Source organism: Canis lupus, chromosome 22, assembly GCF_048164855.1.
Source record: "Canis lupus baileyi chromosome 22, mCanLup2.hap1, whole genome shotgun sequence".
Classification (NCBI taxonomy): domain Eukaryota; kingdom Metazoa; phylum Chordata; class Mammalia; order Carnivora; family Canidae; genus Canis; species Canis lupus.
In genome coordinates, this window is record NC_132859.1 from 43,850,819 (window position 1) to 43,874,074 (window position 23,256).

The 23,256-nt window shown below is 40.2% G+C and overlaps 1 protein-coding gene across 2 annotated transcripts in view; it reads right to left on the minus strand.

The window, feature by feature from the left end:
• Nucleotides 1-23,256, minus strand: part of WDR48 (WD repeat domain 48) — a 49,667-nt gene that overhangs the window by 13,270 nt on the left and 13,141 nt on the right. For both annotated transcript variants that reach the window (XR_012015139.1, XM_072793291.1), the window contains exons 2-12: nucleotides 20,712-20,852; nucleotides 18,445-18,523; nucleotides 17,098-17,180; nucleotides 16,853-16,982; nucleotides 14,851-14,939; nucleotides 14,363-14,464; nucleotides 9,214-9,438; nucleotides 7,158-7,232; nucleotides 5,545-5,647; nucleotides 4,320-4,417; nucleotides 180-287 (exon numbers count right to left, since the gene is read on the minus strand). Coding sequence is in view for 1 of the 2 variants with exons in the window: in XM_072793291.1 (XP_072649392.1) it covers nucleotides 180-287; nucleotides 4,320-4,417; nucleotides 5,545-5,647; nucleotides 7,158-7,232; nucleotides 9,214-9,438; nucleotides 14,363-14,464; nucleotides 14,851-14,939; nucleotides 16,853-16,982; nucleotides 17,098-17,180; nucleotides 18,445-18,523; nucleotides 20,712-20,852 (1,233 nt within the window). In the remaining variant the exon portion in view is untranslated. The remainder of the gene's footprint in view (nucleotides 1-179; nucleotides 288-4,319; nucleotides 4,418-5,544; nucleotides 5,648-7,157; nucleotides 7,233-9,213; nucleotides 9,439-14,362; nucleotides 14,465-14,850; nucleotides 14,940-16,852; nucleotides 16,983-17,097; nucleotides 17,181-18,444; nucleotides 18,524-20,711; nucleotides 20,853-23,256) is intronic.

Consider the following 23,256-nt stretch of genomic DNA (forward strand, 5'->3'; position numbering starts at 1 on the left):
TGAGCCACCCAGGTGCCGCCAAAATGCATTTTAAACTTCATTTTACAAGTATTAAGATGAAAAATGTACTGCTTTCACAATTAAAAACATAGGACTCTATAACTAGTAATACTTAATTTTGAACTGTATTAGAAACTTTCAACTATTCCAAATTGTATAAATATCAGGTGCTAACTTACCCCTGTTTTTAAGTCTACTGAGAACCAATTTGGCACATATACCATCTTAAATCTTTTCTTAATTTCATCTTCAAAATCCACTTTGCCCAAATCTTCAACTTTACAAGCCTATACAGTAATAAAGAAAGTATGATAATTATCAATAACAAGTGGTGAACTGATTCTGACTTAGGTATTCAAAATTTTACATTTTCACATCTGTGTCTAAATAAAATGGAGTCTAAAAACATCTTGGATGACACTGACATCCACTTAGGCCTCTCAAATCCTTGCTAATATTTCTACCATAAACATACAATCTCCAGCTGCAACACTGCTGCTACCTGGGGTCTCTGGGGTTTCCAAAGTCAGTTCCCCACAACATCTCAGCAAATCTTTGGCCTTGCCACTTCCCTCACTTTGCCTCAGCCCAGGACTCCTCAAAACAGGAGAAGCCTTGACAAAATCCCCTGAACTCTGTGCTACCACTCTTCCTGGCAGGAGATAAAAAGTGCCCCTCATTGCTGCTCTGGACCCCCTCACTTCTTGGGGACCCGGTGCCACCATCTACCCTCTCATGTCTCTCCTGGCTTCTCCCCATGAGTAGTGAACACACTCCAATTCCTCCCACCTCAAAAATACCCAAACACCAAAACAAGACCTTTGCTTCATCCTCCCATCCCTATATCCTCTCTCACTACTGCCTCTTCCTGCCCACCTCCCGAGAGTCAAGTTTCATTCAAAGACTGCTTCCCTACCTCCCAATCACTACTCTATCTGGCTTTTTCTCTTAGGACTCCCTTAAGACTGTCCCCAACACTATCCTCCCTACTGGTTAAACCCCAGGTACGTTATATTCCAAATCAGACGTGAACTCTCCTCTGCAGGCCAGTGCCAACTTGTGGTTACAAGCCCTTTCTGGAAATGCTTGCTTAGGTCTTGAGCCACCATTGGCTCTTGGTTTTCCAACCCCTTTTTATTATCCACCTCTTTTCTAACAGTTCCTAAAAGGGTGATGGCTGGTTTCTTCTCTCTTGAGTATAGATGTATCCCTTGGAAACTCTGATGTTCCCATCACTTCAGTTATAATCAATGAGCTGCTGACTGTGGAGCCAGTCTCTCCAGCCCATCTCATTTACTGGCGCATGACGTCATACCTACCTAGACATTTACATAAACTCAAACTCATTGTCTTTCTCAGCATGTCCCCTTCTAGGAACTACCCACTTTTCCTCTTACATTCCACCCCCCTCCCCCCCCACCGCCCCCTGCCATTACTTATCAAACTATCTGACCCAGGAACCTGGGACTCACTCTGCTGCTTTCTTTTATACTCCCTTTTATTCAAGCTCCCTCTTAACCATAGGCCTAAATATCTTTCTCATCATTCTGGGTTTTTCTCCATCCTAGTCCACATGAATACTTGATCTCTCACCTGCATTAGTATAACAGTCTCTTAACTATTATATGCCAGCCACTATGTATAAATACTTCTCGAATATCTCCTTAACCTTACCAATAATAGGTGCCACCCACATTTTAGGAATAAAGACAGGGGCTTAGAGAGGTTCAGCATGTTCTGGAGATCACTTGGCTAGTCGCTAGCAGAGCCAAGATCAGAATGTAACTCTATCTTACTCTGAGCCTATGTTCCTAAATAATCCTGACTCCCTACTTCTGTTTAATGTCATGTCCATTATGCCCAATCACTTGATCTTGACACTCCAGGGTCTAGTGTCTAGGTACTAAAAGCTGTTAGGGACACAAAAATGTCAATTATGGAACAGACCATGTCAGTGCCCCATCTAAGAGCTGCCTCCCATTCAGACAGCAGGACTCTACCAAGGCTTTGGCTAATTCGCCCAAGAGAGGATATCAGACCCCCAAGCCATTCAGCCCACCCTGAAAGAGTAGCTTGGCCCAATTAGATTGTTTTGTTCTGGAGAGCATCAGGTGTTGGGCAGCATGAAGCCCAGACACAGGGCAGAACTAGGGCTACGCAGTAGTGGAGTAGCAAAGTTCCTGCTGACAAGGTCCTCAGGGCTGCTCTGGTTCCTCCCAGTCTCCACAGGACCCCTCTCTGAAACAAACATGAGTCTTTAGTCCCATGAGAAGTGTATCTCTATCATAATAAAAACCAATTGGACTTTTGGAGTCTGCTGTAATTTAATTTTCCACTCAACTAATAAAGCCTCTTGTTCTGCCAACCATGCTCACCAGGCAACTGCTTCATTATATGACTTTTTGTACACCTGCCCCACTGGGAGGGAAAGTGTTATTCAGGTCAAAGTTTCTTTTTTCGTTTCTTTTCTTTTCTTTATTTATTTTTTAAAAGATTTTATTTATTCATGAGAGACACAGAAAGAGAGGCAGAGACAGAGGGAGAAGCAAAGCAGGCTCCTCACAGGGAGCCCCATGTGGGACTCAATCCCAGGACAGGGATCACGCCCTGAACCAAAGGCAGACACTCAACCGCTGAGCCACCCAGGTGGCCTTTTTTCGTTTCTTTATAGATTTTATTTATTTGAGAGAGAGAGAGAGAGAGAGAACGCACCCCAGCAGGAGTAGAGGGAGTGGCAGGCAGAGGGACAAGCAGACTTCCAGCCAAGAAGAACCTGACATGGGACTCAACCCCAGGATTATAACCCTAGCAGAAGGCAGACACTCAATGGCTCAACCAACTGAGCTACCCAGGTGCCTCTAGGCCAAGGTTTCTATTCAGAGACAGTCTCTTCTTCTCAGAAAGAAGCTGTTGGTCTTATTCTTTAGATATAGACATTTCTTCTAACTAGGAGTGTAATCAAAACACCAGAGCTTTTCAATTCTTTCTTATAATGTATCCAACATCTGTCTCTTCCTTTAGATCCTTATGTCATTATGCTGAAGACATGGCCTTCCAGCTTCTTCCCCTCACACAGACCACTGTCACTCTGGGCATGGGACTTTTCCTGCTCCAATAAGATCTAAGATTAAGATTCTTTAGGGAATAGCAAAGAAGGCCAACTGTGTGGCCTGAACTCAAGACTCTCTGGGAAATGACTTGAATGGCACCTTTCACCCTTGCATCCCCAGTGTCCCCCTACATTCACTCTAGTCTCCAATTACACAAAGCTCAAAGTCACTGAATGAGCATTATCTTCCCTCCTGTGTCTGTCACTCACTCCCTCTTCCTTAAAATGCCCTCCTAATAGTCATCTGCTGGAGTTCTGTAAGACCCTTCTTAAATGATTTCTCCACCACGAAGCTCACTTGATTTCTCTAGTTGTAAGTAACTGCCCTTGTCCAAAAACTACCCTTGTAATCCATCTGTTTTTATCTGTAAGGTGTTCCCATTCCCCATTCCCTCCCAGAGGGGAGAGGGGATCCCAGTACAGACATTCTGTCATCTATGACTCTCAACACAGTTCTCTGTACCTGATATTCATTCAGTCCAGGAAATATGTGTTGAACAAATATACCACCACCACCACCAAGAAAAGCAAACCTTTTGATTTGCCTATAAATTCTTTAGTGCTATTTAGAATGTGGCTGAATGGTTTAATACATCTAACTATCCCCCAGGGAACCATCTTAACATGACCCAGAGTTGTAACTGATGCTTACAGTGATGTCTATAAATCCTAAGCAACGGCTAAACTTATTTTGTGTAATCTAGGGGTTCTCAATCAGGGTGATTTTGTATCCTCCTTCTTCCTTCCTTCCGCTAAACATCTGGCAATGTCTAGAGAGATTTTTGGTTATCAAAACTTAACTTGGGGGTGGAAGGGAAGATGGTTACTGGCACCTAGTGAGTAGAAGCTAGGGATGATGCTTAACATCCTATAATGCACAAGACAGATCCCAATCTACCCTGTCCCCTCAACAAAGACTTATTTGGCTCAGAATATCAATAGCGTCAAGGATGAGGAACGGTGATATATTTACTGTAAGGTAAGGCAGCATTTAACACAGAGGAAATGGTTCCAATTTTAGGTATTTAAAAAGATAACTATGGCCTTATTAATATTTGTAAAAAAAAAAAAATCCACCCCCAAATTAAAGTATTACGGCAGATCTTAATTTACATACTTATTACTCTGGTTATTTCATATGTGTTTTATAATAAAAAATAAATGGGATACATGATCCAATAACTTATATTTAATACAAAAAGATACTCACCTTCAATACATCCCAATATGCCACATTATTATTGGTATCTTTGGTTAATATATGTCTCTTATCATTAAGAATGTGGCACTGAATAATACTCGCACCCCCTAAAGGAAAAAAAAACAACACAAAATTAGCAAAACTATTCTCTATTTAAATTCACCATATGGCAGTAACTACTAACTGGCATGTAACAACAGAAATCATTTTACCCACCAGAATGAAGGTGAGTCAAAAGATACACACATAGTAATATATGTACGTATAATTATATCTAAGGCAGTTTAAGGCCAACCAAAGAAAAACTGTCTGGTTTAAAAAACAGACTATAGATGAAAAAACTACCTCCTTCGAAGGCCTGCTAGTGGAAAATTGTTAAGGATGAACAGTTTTACCCATTGGGAAAAGTTCAAATGATGACAGGAAATCTCTGAATCAGTTCCATCTCTAACTTTTGCCTCCTGCATGGACATTTGATTCTAAAGGTAACAGCATGGACATGGATGGAGCTGCAGATGAATGCACTGGTCAGTATTCTACTCTACATTCGAGCATTCAATTAAGAATTGCTACTTCCAGCAGTGCTCTAGCTGGAAGTGGAAGGTCTGGTCAGGGACCAGATCTGACTTTCTCTGCCTTGTGCCAAAAGACAACATTCAACTCTCTCTATATTTTACAAAATGGTTCTTGGCTCAACCAAGACCATGACTAATCTGATGCTGGACAAAGAAAGTCCACTTTTTAAAGTTACTAAATCAAATTTTTTAAAAAAAATTTTTATTGGAGTTCAATTTGCCAACATATAGCATAACACCCAGTGCTCATCCCGCCAAGTGTCCCCCTTAGTGTCCATCACCCAGTCACCCCAACCACCCACCCCCCGCCCACCTCCCCTTCCACTACCCCTTGTTCATTTCCCAGAGTTAGGTGTCTCTCCTGTTTTGTCACTCTCACTGATATTTTCACTCATTTTCTCTCCTTTCCCTAATTCCCTTTCACTAATTTTTATATTCCCCAAATATAGTGTTTGACTAAATCGCATTTTAAAAATACTTTTCTTCTATTAGAAATAAACCAATATACTTGTCTTCTGTTCACCTCAGAATTACATTTAAAGAAGGTCATCTCCTTTATTTTTGACAATCCCTTAGTAACTATAATTAGCCTTGGTAAGAGGTATAATACCTTCTACCTTCCTTACTCATCTTTATTATTATTTTTTTTTCTTACTCACCTTTAATAACCTGGTCAGGCTGCGTACAAAGTGGTGTTATAGGATTTGTACAGTCATTGTCATAATCTCCAGAGGCTCTAAAATTATGAATTCCCTTCAAGGTCTAAAGGAACAAAATTAATTTTTTAATCATTTTGTGCTTTATAGGCCTTGCTGATCTGTTTAAAGCAGCAAGAAAAACAACAAATGAGAAAAACCAAAATAATAACATCAACCACAAAATATTCAGTCATAAAGTACAATTGTCTACCGTGATTTTAAAAAACAAAACAAGTGTTAAGAAGGGAATACTACTACTGTCTTTTTGGAGGGAAAAGTAGGCACTCTTCCAGGTAAAGCTATGTTGATCTCAAATTGGCAAAATTAAATTTAGACAAGACTTAAAATGTTTTTTACAAGTACCAATAAAGCCCATTTGGTGTATAAATAGAAATAAATGGAAACACTCTCCCTTTTGTTATCCCCATATAGTCTGGTAAGCAACAAAACTTCAATCTTCCTTAATTAACATTTAAGAATTAATAGCACTTTTGATGACTTCTCTCTGCTTACCCTCTATTTCTGTCCCTGTTCTTCATGCTATGAGGAGAAAGGAAATGAATCTAAAAGCACAATTTTCTACTTTCTCTAAACACTTGGAAAACAGAACCCTGGTACACCTGGGTGGCTCAGTGGTTAAGCGTCTGCCTTCAGCTCAGGGCATGATCCTGGAGTCCCAGGATGGAGTCCCACATCGGGCTCCCTGCAGGGAGTCTGCTTCTCCCTCCACCTGTGTCTCTGCCTGCCTCTCTCTCTCTCTCTCTCTCTCTGTGTGTGTGTGTGTGTGTGTCTCTCATGAATAAATAAAATCTTAAAAAACAAAACAAAACAGAATCCTAACAAGTGTACCAGTCATGTTGGTACAAGTATTCCCTGCTATCCAAAAGTAAAGTGTTGGGACGCCTGGGTGACTCAGTGGTTGAGCGTCTGCCTTCAGCTCAGGATATGATCCCAGAGGCCCGGGATCAAGTCCCACATTGGGATCCCTGCATGGAGCCTGCTTTTGCTCCCTCTGCCTGTGTCTCTGCTTTTCTCTGTGTCTCTCATGAATAGAATAAATAAATAAATCTTAAAAAAAAACAAAAACAAAAGTAAAGTGTTCATATGAAGCCTTTCGAAAGCTGAGATGGTGTAAAGACAAAGAAGCAATCACCAGTTCATAAAGGCAAAAATTCTCTTCTGATTTCTTTTGGTTAGAGAAAATGGTAATATAGGTCCTCTGCAAAAGTGAAGTGGCATAAAGTGAACTTTCCAATAGCAGGAGAAACCTGTACCTGGGCTACTTGTTTTCAAATGCAGTTTTGTGAGGTCAGACATTGTGCCAGTATTTATTGGTATTATCATACAACACTGCTTATTCTAAAGACACCAAATGTCTATCTTGGCTCCTGACTACTATCTTAATTTTAGTACAATCTTTATATTCATTCACACAGGCTTTCAGATTTTTGACACTGTTCAAAAGCATGCTGAGTGTCAGGTTCATCCTGACATTTGCTACTGGTATGTGGCAGGTCTGTGATAACAAACTACATGTTTACAAACCTTTGCCAGGGACACGGTGGTTTGCTTACCCATTTATTTACTGTAGACTTAGTCGTGGCAACCCAAATTGCAGGAGGGGGATCAGCTGATCTATCAAGCTCCATCTGAAAACAAAGCACAAAAACACTGCTTTGTGGAATGCTGACTCTCCTGAGCTGCCGGGACTAGCTATATATTATTATTAGGCAACAACATCTTCATTCAGTGTTTGTGTGCTGACTGTACTAGAGTATGTGCTAAAGGCTAGGGTTGCATAGGATAATGAGGGACTCTCTTTGCTAAAGGAAGCATGGCCTTATAAAAGTGTAATAGGGGTGACTTCTCACCAAAAACAGTGGCTGAAAGTTTCCAGTGTGATTTTAAATTAATTAATTAGTTAGGGAGTCTAAATGAGTACAGTCAAAAGGATGACTTACCATAATTTTGTTTTTGTTACTCTTTTGTTTTTATGTTCTTTTTTAATAACAAGGAAATGTCTTTTTCTCTTTGAAAATATTTGTAATAAAAAAAATTCTAACATAGCAAAAAGTGCAAAGTACCCACATAATTCACCTCCCTCACTTAAGAACAGTACACCTGCGAACAGTTTACTATGTGCCTTCTGTAGTTTTAAAATAGTACATGTATAGGAATACATATCCATACCCATTTATATAGCATGCACAGGAAATCACTCTACGGTCAGTTATCCACTATTCTTCCAGTGCCAGGAAACTGAAGGCTGGAGTCATGGGACAGGCTGCACTCCTAGCAAGTAGGAATCCTCTTCAGTTCAAAGTGACATTTCTTGTAATGCACAGTTATGTCACCACTAAGTTTTTTTGAAACTTTTCCTCCATAGCCAAGAGATTCTGGAAGCTACAGGACTCACACTGCAGTGTTTCTCCTCCCTGCTGTCTGCTCCTTGCAGCCTGCTTCCTGCACACAGGCTCTGATTTCAGCCTTAAATCCCTCACTCTCCTAGGACTATTGGTTTTGTCCTCTGCGATGTGCCACCTATTTTAAAGAGCTGTATTCAGGAGCACCTGGGTGGCTCAGTCAATTAAGTGTCTGCCTTAGGCTCAGGTCATGGTTTTAGGGTCCCAAGATCGAGCTTCTCTGCTCAGCGGGGAGTCTGCTTCTCCCTCTCTCTGCCCCTCCCCCTGCTCATGCTCTACCTCTGTCTCATTTGCTTTCTCTCGAAAATAAATAAAATCTTTAAAAGGAAAAAGAGAAAAAATAAAAAAAGAAAAAAATTGAAAGAAAAAAAGAGCTGTACTCAGACAGGATGTGTGTGCTCGCATGCCACAAGCATCCCCTCAACTGTTTCATTTGACTTCTGTTCTTTTTTTTCAGCTCTCTTCCTCTTCTACTGTGGTTTGGGTTTCAGATATCACTTAATTTTTCGGGTATTTGCAGTTTTATTTCATGCTTTCCTTGTTTTTGAATGATTTTTGTGAAAAGGATGTAGTGCTATCTTCATGCCTTCATTTTAAATCTCAAAATTCTTTTCAGTATGGTTTGAATGTGTAATTTTGTGATTATCAGGGAGGCCGAACATCTTGTCATATGACAATATGCCAATTTGCAGTCCAGGGTTCACTTTCAGCAGGTGTCAGTATGGATGGCTTTTCAAGTACCCTTTCACCCTACACAGTAGATGTTGATTTAGCAATCGGGACTACTCTGAGATAGGAACCCTTCGGAGTATGAGCTGGCTTGGTTCTCTCTTCTTTTGAATCACTCTTCCACATCCTCCCTCTTGAAGCAGTGGACACACTCGTGCTTTGCTCTGCTCACTCAAGTTGAGTGTTGTCTGCTTACAGATACCTGAACTTATCATATTCCTTCATTAAAGACAGGTTAGGAAAGCCAGGTGAGTTCAGGAGCAATGTGGGGCAATTGCACTAGGATTTGCTAGTGGGACAGCTACTGGTCTCTGAGGTACCCAAGAAGTCACAATTTCTTCTACAGGTAACTAATAAAAATCTAAATATATTCTTTTATCTATAACTCCACAACTGATTCCTGTTTTAATACAGATTTTGCTGGATTTGGCTGGTACACGTAACAGTTTTAACCACAAAACTAAAATATAGGACATACCTTGAGAACTGGTGCTTTTTCTTCACAAATTAGTACCCGAATGTCAGGGTTTCTAAGGTCTGTACAATAAATCTTCCTGTCCCTTCCTCCAGAATACACGTGCGTGAAGGCGTCATTGACTTGCAGAGCCCAGACACCTTCATCATGGACTCGGTATGTTGCTATACATCTCTGCTGGCCAAGGGACCAAAGGCGAATTGTCCCATCAGAACTGCCGGAAAGGCACTGAAAGCAGAGAAAAGTTAAAGTGAGAGAAAGTTCTGGCCAGAAAGTTCCTGCTTTGCTGTGCTCTGCCCTTGGTGCCTCTCCTGACTCTACACTGTCAAACACACACCTCTAACAACCTGCATTTCTACCTCAGATAAAGACTTCTGAAAAGCATGCACTTTGGCTGAAATGACCAAAGGCAACAGTGTATGCTCAAGCAGGGGAAAAGTCTGAGCAAAACTGCCGCTGTCCTCTCCACCTGGCCACATGTAGAATCAGCTTCACCTGGGAACTTGTAAAAATGCAGATTCTCAACCTAAGGAGGCAGAAATTCTGGTGGGCCCCAGCAATCCGTATTGTGATAGGCTCTCCAGGTCATTCTGGTATGCTAAGGTCAACAAGCTTTGCAATAGGCCACAAGCCTTTTAAAGGCCTGGGTCATACCTGTGTCTCATCCCCTCCGCATGGCAATGGATTCCTGATGGCCTCCCAGGTCCCTGAGATTCTAACAAATAGAGGAGGCAGCAGGAACATCTAGTCCCAGGCTTACCACTCCCTATTTGTGACCTTGGATACTTCCCATCTGAGCCTCAAGTTCAACATCTATTAATATAAAATGTGGACCATCAGCATTTAGAGTTAACATTAGTGATTCTGACACTTTCTAAAGGCTCAGGAGCTGACACAACTACACAGAAGTTGCTGACACTCAAATTAGGGCCGAGCACACTATGAGTCCAAGAGAAAGAGGCTAAATCAGCCACCCCACATTCACACTCAGCATGCCTGGTGTTCACTGCCAGTTACCGTGGTGACTTGCAGAAGAGAATAAAAACTTACTTCTCTGGGGAAAAAATGGCCTCAAGAAGAAGTAACTGCTGATGTATGAAATTAAGTAGGCAAAGCGCTTCAAAGATGAGAAGTTAGTTGTGGGCTTGGAGATTTGCAAAGCTTTTCAATAGATGAGGTCTTCAAGAATATTAAGATTTACTGGTATGACGTGTGACTGGAAGGGGCCTTTAGAACTCTGGACGTGTTTAATTAAACGAACAACCACTAGGAGACACCCCCTGTAAGTTGCCAGGAGCATCAGTGTTTTATTACCCTCTTCCAACTGGTTTACAAGGCAACCAAGAGCCTAAGCAACAAAGAACTGCCTGGAGTAAGTTACAAGCAGTAAGTTACAAGCAGCCCTCCAACATGTCTGTGGAAGGACCCCTGCAATCTGATGGAGAGAGGGCAAGGAGGGGCTCCCACTTCCAGGAAGAGCTGCTACTCTGAGGTGGCAAAGCTGTTAGCATATCCTTGATCCCTCAGATTCTAGGCCATGAATCTACAGGAGTAAGGTCTGACAAATTTAGGATAAGGAAAGCTAAGGTGATGGGTTGGAAGTCCTCATAGCTTGGGCAAGTTGCAGCAAGGAAGTCCCAAACCCAAAAGCATAAGCTGAAAGCAGATAAGGGGACACAGAGCTGTATCAACTCTGATACTGAACAAAATAATCTCTGATCGTAATTGTATTCTAAATCTGCTAAAAAGCAGGCCCTGAAGTAGACAATAATTACTTTTAAAGTACAATGCTGGTAAACTTCTTTGCAGCATTTGGTAGTACAGTTGAAGGATGTGCCTATTTAATAGGAAAGAGTGCCTACTACCCTGTAGGACCTAGAGTAATCATCAAACATTTCCCACTACCTCCACCCTTCCACTGGATAAACGTGAAGACGCTATCATTAGGAGGTAATTCTTAGAACTAGGACGGAAGGCCCTGAATGGTTCTGCTACACAAGACTCAGAGGCACAGAGTCTACAGTCCTGATCAGGTTGTTGTGCTTTTGCCAATAGAAATGAGAGGGGAGGGCAGCCCGGGTGGCTCAGCGGTTTAGCGCTGCCTTCAGCCCAGGGCCTGATCCTGGAAACCTGGGATCGAGTCCCATGTCGGGCCTCCTGCATGGAGCCTGCTTCTCCCTCTGCGTGTGTCTCTGCCTCTCTCTCTCTCTGTTTCTCTCATGAATAAATAATAAAATAAAATCTTAAAAAAAAAATAAAAGAAATGAGAGGGCACAGTGTATTGAGGCCTGGCTGCTATGACCAACATACATGTTTCTGGGATGGTCACTTATACACAATTGTGACTGCCAATACACAGGAGCCAAGAGGGCAAGGTAAGCTGGGGCAAGGAGTAACCTGATGCTTAAAGACCCCTAGACTTTTTTTTTTAAATAAAGATTTTATTTATTTGACAGAGAGAGAGTGTGTGCACACGCATAAGCAGGGGAAACGGCAGGAAGAGGGAGAGAGAGAAGTAGGCTTCCTGCTGAGCAGAGAGCTTGATGAAGGGCTCAATCCTAGGACCCTGAGATCATGACCTGAGCTGAAGGCAGATGCTTAACCGGCCGAGCCACCCAGGTGCCCTAGACCCCTAGACTTTAAGCTAGGTTCAGCAGGACTTCAGTTACAGGAAAACCCTGTGAGGGACACACAAGGATGTCACTGGCTCAACCAAAACAACAGATTATCCCAGTTCCTCAAGCAATTGCCTGAGCAAGTACAAAGGACGAAATGTCATGTGGCTTGTCCCGGAAATGTTGGCACCAATCAAAACAACTGCAGTGGCAATAGATCTCAAACGGTAAGATTTGCTAAATAACAATACAACAAAGGAAGGAGATGTCCATGGGATTTACTGGTCTATTAGACATATCTTATCACAAGTCCCTGACTTCCAATGTCATCAGAAATCCTACATTATTAGAAGCTTGCAGGGCAACTCTGAGGGATATAGTACATACTCTGGTCCAACAACGATTAATTATTTCTCTCATATGTTACAAGATTTTGAGAATCAGTATGTAAAGGTTTCTTTTTTCCTCCTTTGACCCAAACCAAGTAGTTATTATTGCTGTTTTGTTGATCAATTCCCTAATACAAGTATGCTGTGTATTGGTGGTTAAATTTACAGTTAGCCTCTAGCTGCCAATAAGGATAATGGATGGAGGAGGAACCAGAGGAGGATGCTACCTGCCTAATTATGCACTCTACAGCCCAAGAATAGCCTTTCAAGGGGTCTGCTTACAGTAAGTGGAGCTGACTTCATATGAAGTACATCTGTAACCATACATGCTATTTAGGTTATCTTAGTTTTGTAAAAGCACATTCATGACTATATATATAGGAAACAAGGCAAGGAGTCTAGAAACAAGAGGAGTTTTAGAACGTTTGCCAAGCCCACAGCCTCCTTCTGAAAATCATCTTGTCCACAGTTCCCTATTTTAGAGCAGTCCCATGAAGACCATATGACACAGTCAAATTCTGAACAAAGCCCATGGAACAGGCAGGGGCGGCCATTTCAAGTGTAGCCCAGCAGCCACACCGCCAAACAGTGAGGAGCTGACTGAACTGGACTTCTTAGACTCCCATGAAAATGGGGCTGGCAAGGATCTCAAGAACATAGAAAATGCCATGGCCTCAGACAGGAATATACTTACTACTTCTAATCTTCTTACCAACTAACTATACAAACTAAATATTATGGTCCCTACCCCTACTTTGCAGATGAGCAAACTAAGGACTGACTAGTAACAAGAAGTCCTCTTCTCAAGCCCCACAGTACATTAACATCAAGACCCTTCCGCATTTCCAAAGACCTCTATTGGCATCTTCAAGCCTCTCTTTGCCTGGTTCTGAGGATGATTTCCTAGTTTTGGCTGGTTTTCCAAACCTTCCTCTCACCTCTGGAGACAAAGGTTTCTTTAATTCCCGTGTGAGACAGTTTCTATGATGTAATTTCCACGGTAGTGACAGCACCTCTCATCACATCACCTCCCTATTCTCTTTCCCAACCTGCTCACAGTCAGTTCCAGTTAGCTCTGGGCTTCTCCCTTGCCCATAACAAAACATGGCTGGAGGAAGCATGGATATAGAGAAGAGGTAGGCCATAAGGGAAAATGGTCCTCGGTTTTTGTTTCTATTATCTATATTGACACAAGATCATTTTCCTACTGCTACAGAACAAATTGAATTATATACCAACAAAGTACCAGAGTACCAGTACATGTTTTAACATTACTGAAATATTTTTCTTTGAAACGCCGACTCTTAAATATTTTGTTAGATGACTCAACTTACAGACTGTATCTACATAGTCAAATGACAGGATTCGCACCAAAGTCAGACAGACTCATTATCAGGAAATTTCCCCTTAATACATTCACTAGTAGAAAGACTTCAATACCAAAACGTCCTTCCGCTTTACACAAAGTAAAATTTTAAATTATTTTTATTCTATACACATCAAAACTGCATATATGCGTTGGCATTAGAATTATTCTGAGGGCATTTTCTGTTTGACCTTTATTTAAAAGTGATGCTCAGGGGCAGCCCGGATGGCTCAGCGGTTTAGTGCCGCCTTCAGCCCAGGGCGTGATCCTGGGACCCGGGATCGAGTCCTGCGTCGGGCTCCCTGCATCGAGCCTGCTTCTCCCTCTGCCTGTGTCTCTGCCTCTCTCTCGCTCCTCTCTGTGTATTCTAATGAATAAATAAATAAATAATCTTTAAAAATAAATAAATAAATAAATAAAAGTGATGCTCAAAGGGTTGCACAAGGGAAGGTAGGTGGGGGGTTGGGGTAACTGATGATGGGCACTGAGGAGGGCACTTGATGGGATGAGCCCTGGGTGTTATACTATATGTTGGCAAATCGAACTTCAATAAAAACAAATGGAAAAAAAGAAAAAAATAAAAGTGATGCAAACAGAGTAATTTTAAAAGGTGGATAACTATTATATACAATGGAGTATTTTAAGGATTTAAGAGTAGACCACAATCTATAATATATGTGGCTTTGGGTTTAAATCAACCTAGGCAACAAAGTGGGGAAGTTTCTGGTGGAAGGAATTTTGGACAAGATCATTAGGTAAACGTCCACACTGCAAGTGCGTACCTGTGTACCATCTCTGTTCAACAGCAGTGCTTTGACATTGTCTGTGTGTCCTTTCAGCTTCATTAGTTTTGCACATGTTCTTGGATCCCATACCCTTAAAACCTGTGCATTTTAACAAAATATTACACAAACTGAGTATATACACGAACAAATTTCAATAATAAATGAGAAGTCAAATGACAACCATTACAGTCTGAGAAGGAAATACTGTTCTGCCAATGACACTGTCTGAGGCCCCCAATCTTTTTAAGTAGGAGGAAGCCTTTTAAATGTCAAAACACGAAGAGGCCTCCCCCACCCAGCTACCCCGCCCTCATCACCACACATGACAGAAATTATATAGTTATATTCTTCTTTCTTCAAATAAAACTTTTCCCTTAGCACCCTCCAGGCAAAACCAGTTTGTATATTTAGTAATTACTCAGATCAAATTATTTTGGTATCTTTGTGTTTCAGTGTTAAAATATACCCGTTAGGCTCCCCCTTACCTTCTCAGTAGACCCTGATACAATGATTGTTCCCAGTTGATTCATTGCCAGGCTATAAATGGAATCTTTGTTCCCACTTAAAGAAGAAGCTATTAAGGATAAATGAAGCTAAATGTTAACAAAATCATCAGCTGTTTGGCAGAGAGTCAGCAAAAATTGTAAGTTTAATTATTTGGTTTAGAAAATCTTATCTTTGTGAGTGCTCTAAGGAAAAGAAATCTAGCTATGATGAAGGTCATTTTCAACAACACTGTTATCAAAATTTACATCTTATCTAGATTTGAGCATACACAAGTGCTCAATAAATATTTGCTAAATTGAATTGCACTATCCTTTAAAAACTATCCACATAAATAATGTACTTTTAAAGATATACTTGTGCCAATAAATATAAAAAATATATCCAAACTCATCATTTTCAAGGAAACACAAATCAAAACACAAAAAAATTATTTTCACCTACCAATCAGATTTTCAATGAGGTAATAATTCTCAAAAAACAGTACAATGGTACTCTCCTACATTGTGGGATAATTACAGCTTATTTGGTACAATTCTTGGAAGGACATTAGGCAATAGGTAGCAAGAATCATGCTCATGCTCTTTGATTCAGAGCTTAGTTTCACTGTGGTGAAAAAAGTTGCATATGAAATTGTCTATATAGTATGATCCTAATTTTCAATAAAGAATAGAAACAAAAATACTGAGAAGTTATGAGTAAAGGAGTTAATACATATATTTAGAAAACAACTGTAGGAAGTACTCAATAAAAGTTAGCTATCAACCTGTGGTGATAATCTCTCTAAACAATTCTAAGCAAGATAGATCTGTTGTAGAATCTGTAACCCTAAGCCTTGGGACAATTCTGACTTCTTTTGCTTTGTTCCCTCTTGTTAGTGTCTCTTTGAGGCAGATACTACATGTAGAGAGAACTAAGTGATGTGTCATGACAGCCCCCAGCAGGGACCAGCTGCTGAATCACTACAATAATACACGGTGAAAAATCAAGAACAAGGAGAGAGTAGTGTTCAGAGCTTTGCATACTTCCTGAGGAAAAAGGAAGAACAATATTCAAGAAATTATAAACACCAGTGTCCTAATGCACCCTTCCTGGCTTATCCTAGGTTATATTGACTGTTTTAGCTTTGTCATTGTGAGAATTCCACAGTCATGACAAATTGGACCTATATGTAGGGATCTAGATAGTTCAGATCTGGAACACAGACTTCCTAGGCCAGGTTTAGCCAAAAATGTGCTCCTAAGAGTCCCTTCTGCCACTAAGGCCTAGAGGACTCTAGTAGGTTAAGCCAACTGTGAGGCTGAGTTTCAAATCTAGACTTGTTTGGGTCTGACCTGGTAATCTAAGATCTCTTAGTTGATGAGACACCTGTGGTCTTACCCTGCTGTGAATGTCTCTGGATTGCCTCTGGAGGAACCTAACCTCTCTGAACTCTTTTGAAATTGGATGGATTGTTTAGAGTGGCTCTGATAGGGTCCCACAAAACTGGTATTGGAGGCCTTTTCTTTCTTTCCTTTGGGTATGTTCCATCCTGGCCATCAACTCAAGGGCTCATAAGACGTAGTAACACTTTTAAGAGTCAGAGACTGCCTACTTTGTCAATTAATCGGCACCTTTATCAACAGTGTCTACTGAGATTGTAGCTTTGGGCCAGGGGCCAGGCAATGCTGTGGGAGGTACAAAGTGGTGATAAGAGACAGATTCCTCTGCCCTGTAGGAACTTACACTTTAGCCAGGAGCTAAGACATGCACATGTACAAAAATAACCAGGTTACACCTGGAGAAGTTACCATTTTTAGACTGCTGTGAGGAACTAGCTCCTTGTTGTTCAATCACACTCTTGGGGGCTAGAATGCTGTAGGTAGAAGCACTCTCAAAATATAAATCACTGTCTTGATGTAAGCCTATCAAAGATGTTTCATAAGCCATTCTTTATTTATGTCAACTTGAATCACTTAAAAAAATTTTTTTCAAACACCTTACTTGTGACAGTGTTATTTGAGGCAGTCAATGCTGTTAAAGTATTCACGTCCCAAAGGAATATTTGTCTGTCCAATCCAGCCGAAGCTACCAGTTCTTTATCCTTAGCATATGCTAAGGCCTTGACATAATCCTGTAACAGAACATACATAAAATGATCTACTAGATCAGTAAGAAAATGAGCAACATAAAGTAGCAAGATCTCAGTATTACACTAGAAACACAGAAAATTACGTTTGTTGTTTTACCTTATGTGTCCTTAGTGTTGACATGCAAAATCCCTTATGTGCATTCCACACTTTCACTGTCGTGTCAGAAGAAGCAGATATTACTAGAAGAGGCAAAGAATAAACAAACCCCTGAGTAGTAAGACTTTTTACCATCTTAAAGACTTAGAACAATGCAACATACTTTCAAACCAATGTTCATAGACACACATATGCTGAATATTTATAAAATTCTTTTTTTTTAAATTTTTAAAAAATTTTTATTTATTTATGATAGTCACAGAGAGAGAGAGAGAGAGAGAGAGAGAGAGGCAGAGACACAGGCAGAGGGAGGAGCAGGCTCCATGCACCGGGAGCCCGATGTGGGATTCAATCCCGGGTCTCCACGATCGCGCCCTGGGCCAAAGGCAGGCGCTAAACCGCTGTGCCACCCAGGGATCCCTATTTATAAAATTCTTAACGTTAATTCAAGTATCTATTTTTTTTAGATTTTATTTTTATTTATTTATTATTAATGAGAGACAGAATGAGAGAGAGAGAGAGGCAGAGACACAGGCAGAGGGAGAAGCAGGCTTCATGCAGGGAGCCCAATGTGGGACTCGATCCCGGGTCTCCAGGATCAGGCCCTGGGCTGAAGGGGGCGCTAAACTGCTGAGCCACCCAGGCTGCGCCCCAATTCAAGTATCTATTAATGTTCACACACAGACATACACACACACATATATATTTAAATGCTCTTCCTAGAACCTACTGTATTTTGCCTAAAACATTTTTTCATTTATTTATTTTTAAGCTTTTATTTTTATTTATTTGAGAGAAAGCAAGAGAGGGCGCGCACGAGTAGGGGGAAAGGCAGAGGGGAAAACAGACTCTCTGCTGAGCAGGGAGCCCGATGCAGGCTCCATTCCAGGACCCTGAGATCATGACCCGAGATGAAGGCAGATGCCTAACCAACTGAGCCACCCAGGTACCCCTCAAATATTTTTTTAAGTAGGCAGGGCAAACTTTTTTTAATGCTCCAGTTGAAGGAGCAACTTATCTGACATTAATAAGGCTACAAGAATACATATTGTTATGAATCTATTTATATATAGTTTGAATGCAGGCAAAACTAATCTATAGTGTTTAGGAAAGAGTTATCTTGGTGTTTGAGGGAGTGACTGAAAGGATAGTCCAAGGGGGCTTCTGGTAATCTGTATCTAGATATGAGTGTTTACTTTATAAAAGTTTACTGATCTGTGTTCTCAAGGTGTGTGCGCTTTTCTGTATGTATGTCAAACTCAATAAAAAAAAGTACATAAAAAATGAAAAGCTTATCAAATTGAATGAAAAACTTCCAGACGCCCAATAACACAAAGAGGTACTTACATGTTTTCCCATTACAACAAAGTACAATGTCGTTTACCCAATCAGTATGGTGTTCCATAGATGCTATATATGGATCTTGCTAAAATTGAAAAATTGTAAGAATGTTATTAGTTTATATTACAGGATGGAATATATTACAAATTATAGATATGTTTACATTCTTCAATTAATGTGACAACCTATCTGAGAGAGAGAGAAAGTGTACACATGATCACGTGCACAATGAGTGGGTGGGGAAGGGCAGAGGGAGAGAGTCTTAAGCAGGCTCCACACACAGAACAGAGGCTCCACACACAGAACAGAGCTTAACGCGGGGCCTGAGCTCACAACCCTGAGATCAGGACCTGAGCCCAAATCAAAAGTCTGACGCTTGACCAACTGAGCCACCCAGGCGCCCCCAGAGTAGAATTTCATCAAACATTTGTTGCTTCCATATAACAGACATGAACAGACGTTTTGTTTCAGGAGTTTTATTACTGATGAAAGCCTAGGTTTCTAGGACAAATGCTTAATTTTTATTTCTTAAGTTAGTGAAGGCAACAAGATATGGGCAAGGTACTGCATATGACACAGTGTGCTGCAGGCAGGAATTTCTTAGGAAGGACAGGATGTGAGCAGATTTGCAGGCTGGAGGGATTTGGATCAGGGTGATGGTGAAGGCTCACAGCAGACAGCAGGCCCAGAAATGAAGACTTTGCTGATGACGTAGTGAGGAGCTGAGCCTGACTGCAGAGGGAGATAAACATTTTTGCTCTTAACTTCCTAAGGTCTTTTTACCTTTTGAATTAAATGCTTTCCTCATAATATCGATAGTCCTTCAGGGAAGAACTGGAAGCTCAAGGTTAAAGAGGCACAACCCATGCCACCGTATCAATTCAGTAACTTGAGATTCTTCCATTCCTCTCTTGGCTTAATTACCAGGAGAGGCCTTTTAAAGAAAAGCATTTAGTTACATCCTACACCTAACACAGGCAAGTTCATGACTCTTCAAGGGTGAAGAGAACAGCTCTCTGTAAGTTACGTGAGAAATGATGCTACTCAGTCTTGTCATGAAACGAAGACTGAAAAAAGATGTATAAGGGCAGGATAGGCAGCTTTCTAGATTCTTTCAGGCTTAAGTTCTTGTGAGCAATTTCCTTAATTTATTTGAAATACTGTCAATTCCCAGAAAGGTGACATTGTGATTCAAATGTGAGATCCAAAAAGTATTTCAAAGCCATAGTATTCTTAGTTCCCATGTTTTTGATACTGGGCCACCACTATTTCCATTGGTTAAAAAATTTAAAGTCCCCTGGAACCAAAGTCCATTTGAAGAAACATTATCCAGCAACTGTGTAGAGCAGTGGCTCTTTTTCAGACAGGACGTCAGACTTGCAGAGCTTGCTAGAGAGACACAGACTTTTAAAACTACAAGGTCAAACACCAGCGTTCTGAAGTGAGACTGGGATATAATTCTCTGTCACTTGCCAGCTATTTAACCATGGGTTTCTCTGAGTCTGTCTTCTCATCTATGAAAGTGAATCATAACAGCTACCTTGAAGAGTTGTTGTGAGAATTAAAACCACATTGGATAGGAAAGTGCTAAGAGTGTCTGGTATATAGCTAGGAGTGCAATAAATGCTTTCTCCTTTCCTGAATCTTCCTTCCTATGTCATTCAAGATACAGGCATCCGAACAAAATACAAAAAGGCTTCCTTTCCATTTGACTGAGGATTTATTTTTACATAGATTTAAGTCCTTTCTCTGTTTAAAAAAACAGACTTTGAATCTCCTGAAGAAGTGAGCATGTTGTCTTTATATTTTTTGTATCAACCTTATATTATCTAATAAGGCCCTATGGATTTTTGGGGTACCCTAATCACTTTTAAATAAAGAAATCAAATGTTTGTTCCAGATTAATTACAAATGTAAAAAAGCATATTCAATCTTTTTTTTTTTTTTAAAGCACTAAAAAGGGTTACCAAGAACCTTTTGGGGAACATACTTAAGACAGAAAAATAACTTGCTGAAAGTAATCCTCCTACCAGACAAATCTCTTTGCTCCTTTGTAGCAGAGAGTGCTTATCAAACACCCAGTTTATGGAGTTTAGCTAAAGTGGTTTTGAATACCCTCCCAGGGGTGTTTTTCTCAGAGGCTTACAGGATTCTGGTTATAGTGTAAAATAATTCACTGCTCAGAAATTAAACCTGAAACTGTGAAAGGTGCCATATTAGACTAAAATTTACTGAGTATAGATTTAAAATGTAAAACTCAATCCCTGCCTTACCTTGTGCTGATTGACACTCCATATTCTTATGATTGAGTCTCGACCGGCCGTGAAAAGTCTGTTCAGTGCTGGATCCAGTTGCAGGGCATTGACTCCATTTCGATTGTACTTCTCCACTTCATCTCGAATAACATAGGAAACCTGATAAATAGGTCCAGATTTGTTTTTTATGAAGTTGTAAGACATGCAATAGCTTACCTAGTAGCCCATCTGAAATTCAAAATCCCATGTTTTCCAATATAAAACTTGTTTTTCAAGTTTTTCAACAAAAACAAACAAAAATGTTAGTTTATTCCGTAGAGACTGAAATGCTGAGAAATGGAGAAGAATGACATTAATGGGACAGCCTAGGCCAGGATAAGCAGGTATAAAGCTAACTTACTGCAACTGCTTCCTAACCAGACTCCTCCCTACTCTTATCTGTCTTGAACCTATTTTCCACAAAGCAGCTGGGGAATCTTTTAAAAATGTAAATTGGAATGTGTCTCAACTCTGCTCAAAAGCCTTTTCAGCTGTTTACTCTCTCAGATTCATGATTTGATCTGAACTCCTTGACTGGCCTCAAGTGCCTTCCTCACTTTTGCCACTGATCTTTGCACACTTGCTAGAGATTTTTGCATACTGTGCCTCCAGATCATCATAGGTGCTGGCCCCTCTGTGCAGAAGCTCTTCCTCCCACTTGTGGCAAATCTACATGTATTTAGATGATGCTTCCTCAAAAAGGCCTCATCTGACCTGCCAAACAAAATGAAGTTTTGTGCTCCTATAATATGCTCAACATTTCCTTCAGAGTGCTCCCCTCTGTTTTGCTCCTGTTGGTAGCCTGTGTGCTCCATTGAAAACCCTAGAGAATTAACCAAAAGCAATTACAAGTAAGAAAAAAGCAGCCAAAAGCAAAACGTTTCTAATCCAATTAAATATCTAGTTAAAAAACTGATAGGGGTGGGAGGGTTTGGGACTCACAATAGGAACAAGAATAAATACCTAGAAGCACATTTTACAAGGAAGATACATAACCAAGGTACATAAAAGAATCACCTGAATAAAGGAGACATGCCATACTGTAGCAGAGGAAGATTCAAAATTAATAATTGTTTCCTTAAATTTGTGAATTTAACCCAACTTTGGTCAGAATCCTATCAGATTTCTTTCTAGAAGTTGAAAAATACAGAGTACAGTATCTCTGGGGGAATATCTAATCATTTTTAAAAATGAAAGGATTTTCTTTAAAGATCTTAAAAGGTGAAGCTACTAGAATTACAATGGAATACCACAACAGGAACATAAAAAAAGGATCAATAGAATAAAACAAGATTTGGGAACATATTTTCCTATTACAAAGTTTTAATTTTGGGATCCCTGGGTGGCGCAGCAGTTTAGCGCCTGCCTTTGGCCCAGGGCACGATCCTGGAGACCCGGGATCGAATCCCACGTCGGGCTCCCGGTGCATGGAGCCTGCTTCTCCCTCTGCCTGTGTCTCTGCCTCTCTCTCTCTGTGCGTGTGACTATCATAAATAAATTAAAAAAAAAATTTTTTTTTAAAGTTTTAATTTTGATACAAATGTAGTGTTTCAAATCAATGGGGGCATGCAACCTCTTTAATAAATTATCTAGGAGCATCTAGTGATTCTACTGAGAAAAATTATATCCTTTCTCCAAATCTTAAATCAAAATGAATTTGCATATGAAGTAAAGATTGGAATTTAACAATTCAATCATAAAAATACTTTTTTAAAAAGACAAGCAAATATGTATAACCTCTACATAGAGAAGGTTCCACTAATGTGACAAGAAACAGGGTAATCTTTTCAAAGAAAAAGACCAATGCTGCTCTGGGCAAACACAACTCAAAATCTTCCATATGTACACAACTGCTCACAGCGGCATTATTCACAACAGCCAAAAAGTGAAAACAACTCAAATGTCCACCAACTGATGAAGAGATAAATAAGATACGGTATATCTGTGCAATGGAATATTATTCAGCTATGTAAGGCAGTGAAGTACTGGCACAGGCTTCAACATTGACAGAACCTTAAGAACATGATGGTAAGTTAAAGAGACCAGTTAAAAAAAGCCACCTATTTTACGAATCTATTAACATGAAGAGTCCAGAAAGGGTAAATCTACAGAGAGAGAAAGTAAATCAGTTGCCAGGGGCTAGGAAGAGAGGAAAATGGGGGTGAATACCAATGGGTGTGAGGCTTCCTCCCAGAGTAACAAAAGATTCCGAAATGGTGGTCAATGTACAACACTGTGTTTACTAAAAAGCACTGAATCATATACTTTAAATGGGTGAACTCATGTAAATTTTATCTCAATAAAGCTGTTATTCAGGGAAAAAAATCTGAATGTCAAAAAATAAGATGAACAAGGTTAAAAGGTAAACATCCAACTGGGAAAATAGTGAAATAAATATGAAAGATAAAAATTTACTCTTGAGAACATGCAAAGAGTCCTTACAAAACAGTAAGAAAAAGTCAAAGCTTAACAGAGGAATAAAGATCACAAAGAGGAAATTTTTTTTTTTTTGAGGAAATTTTTT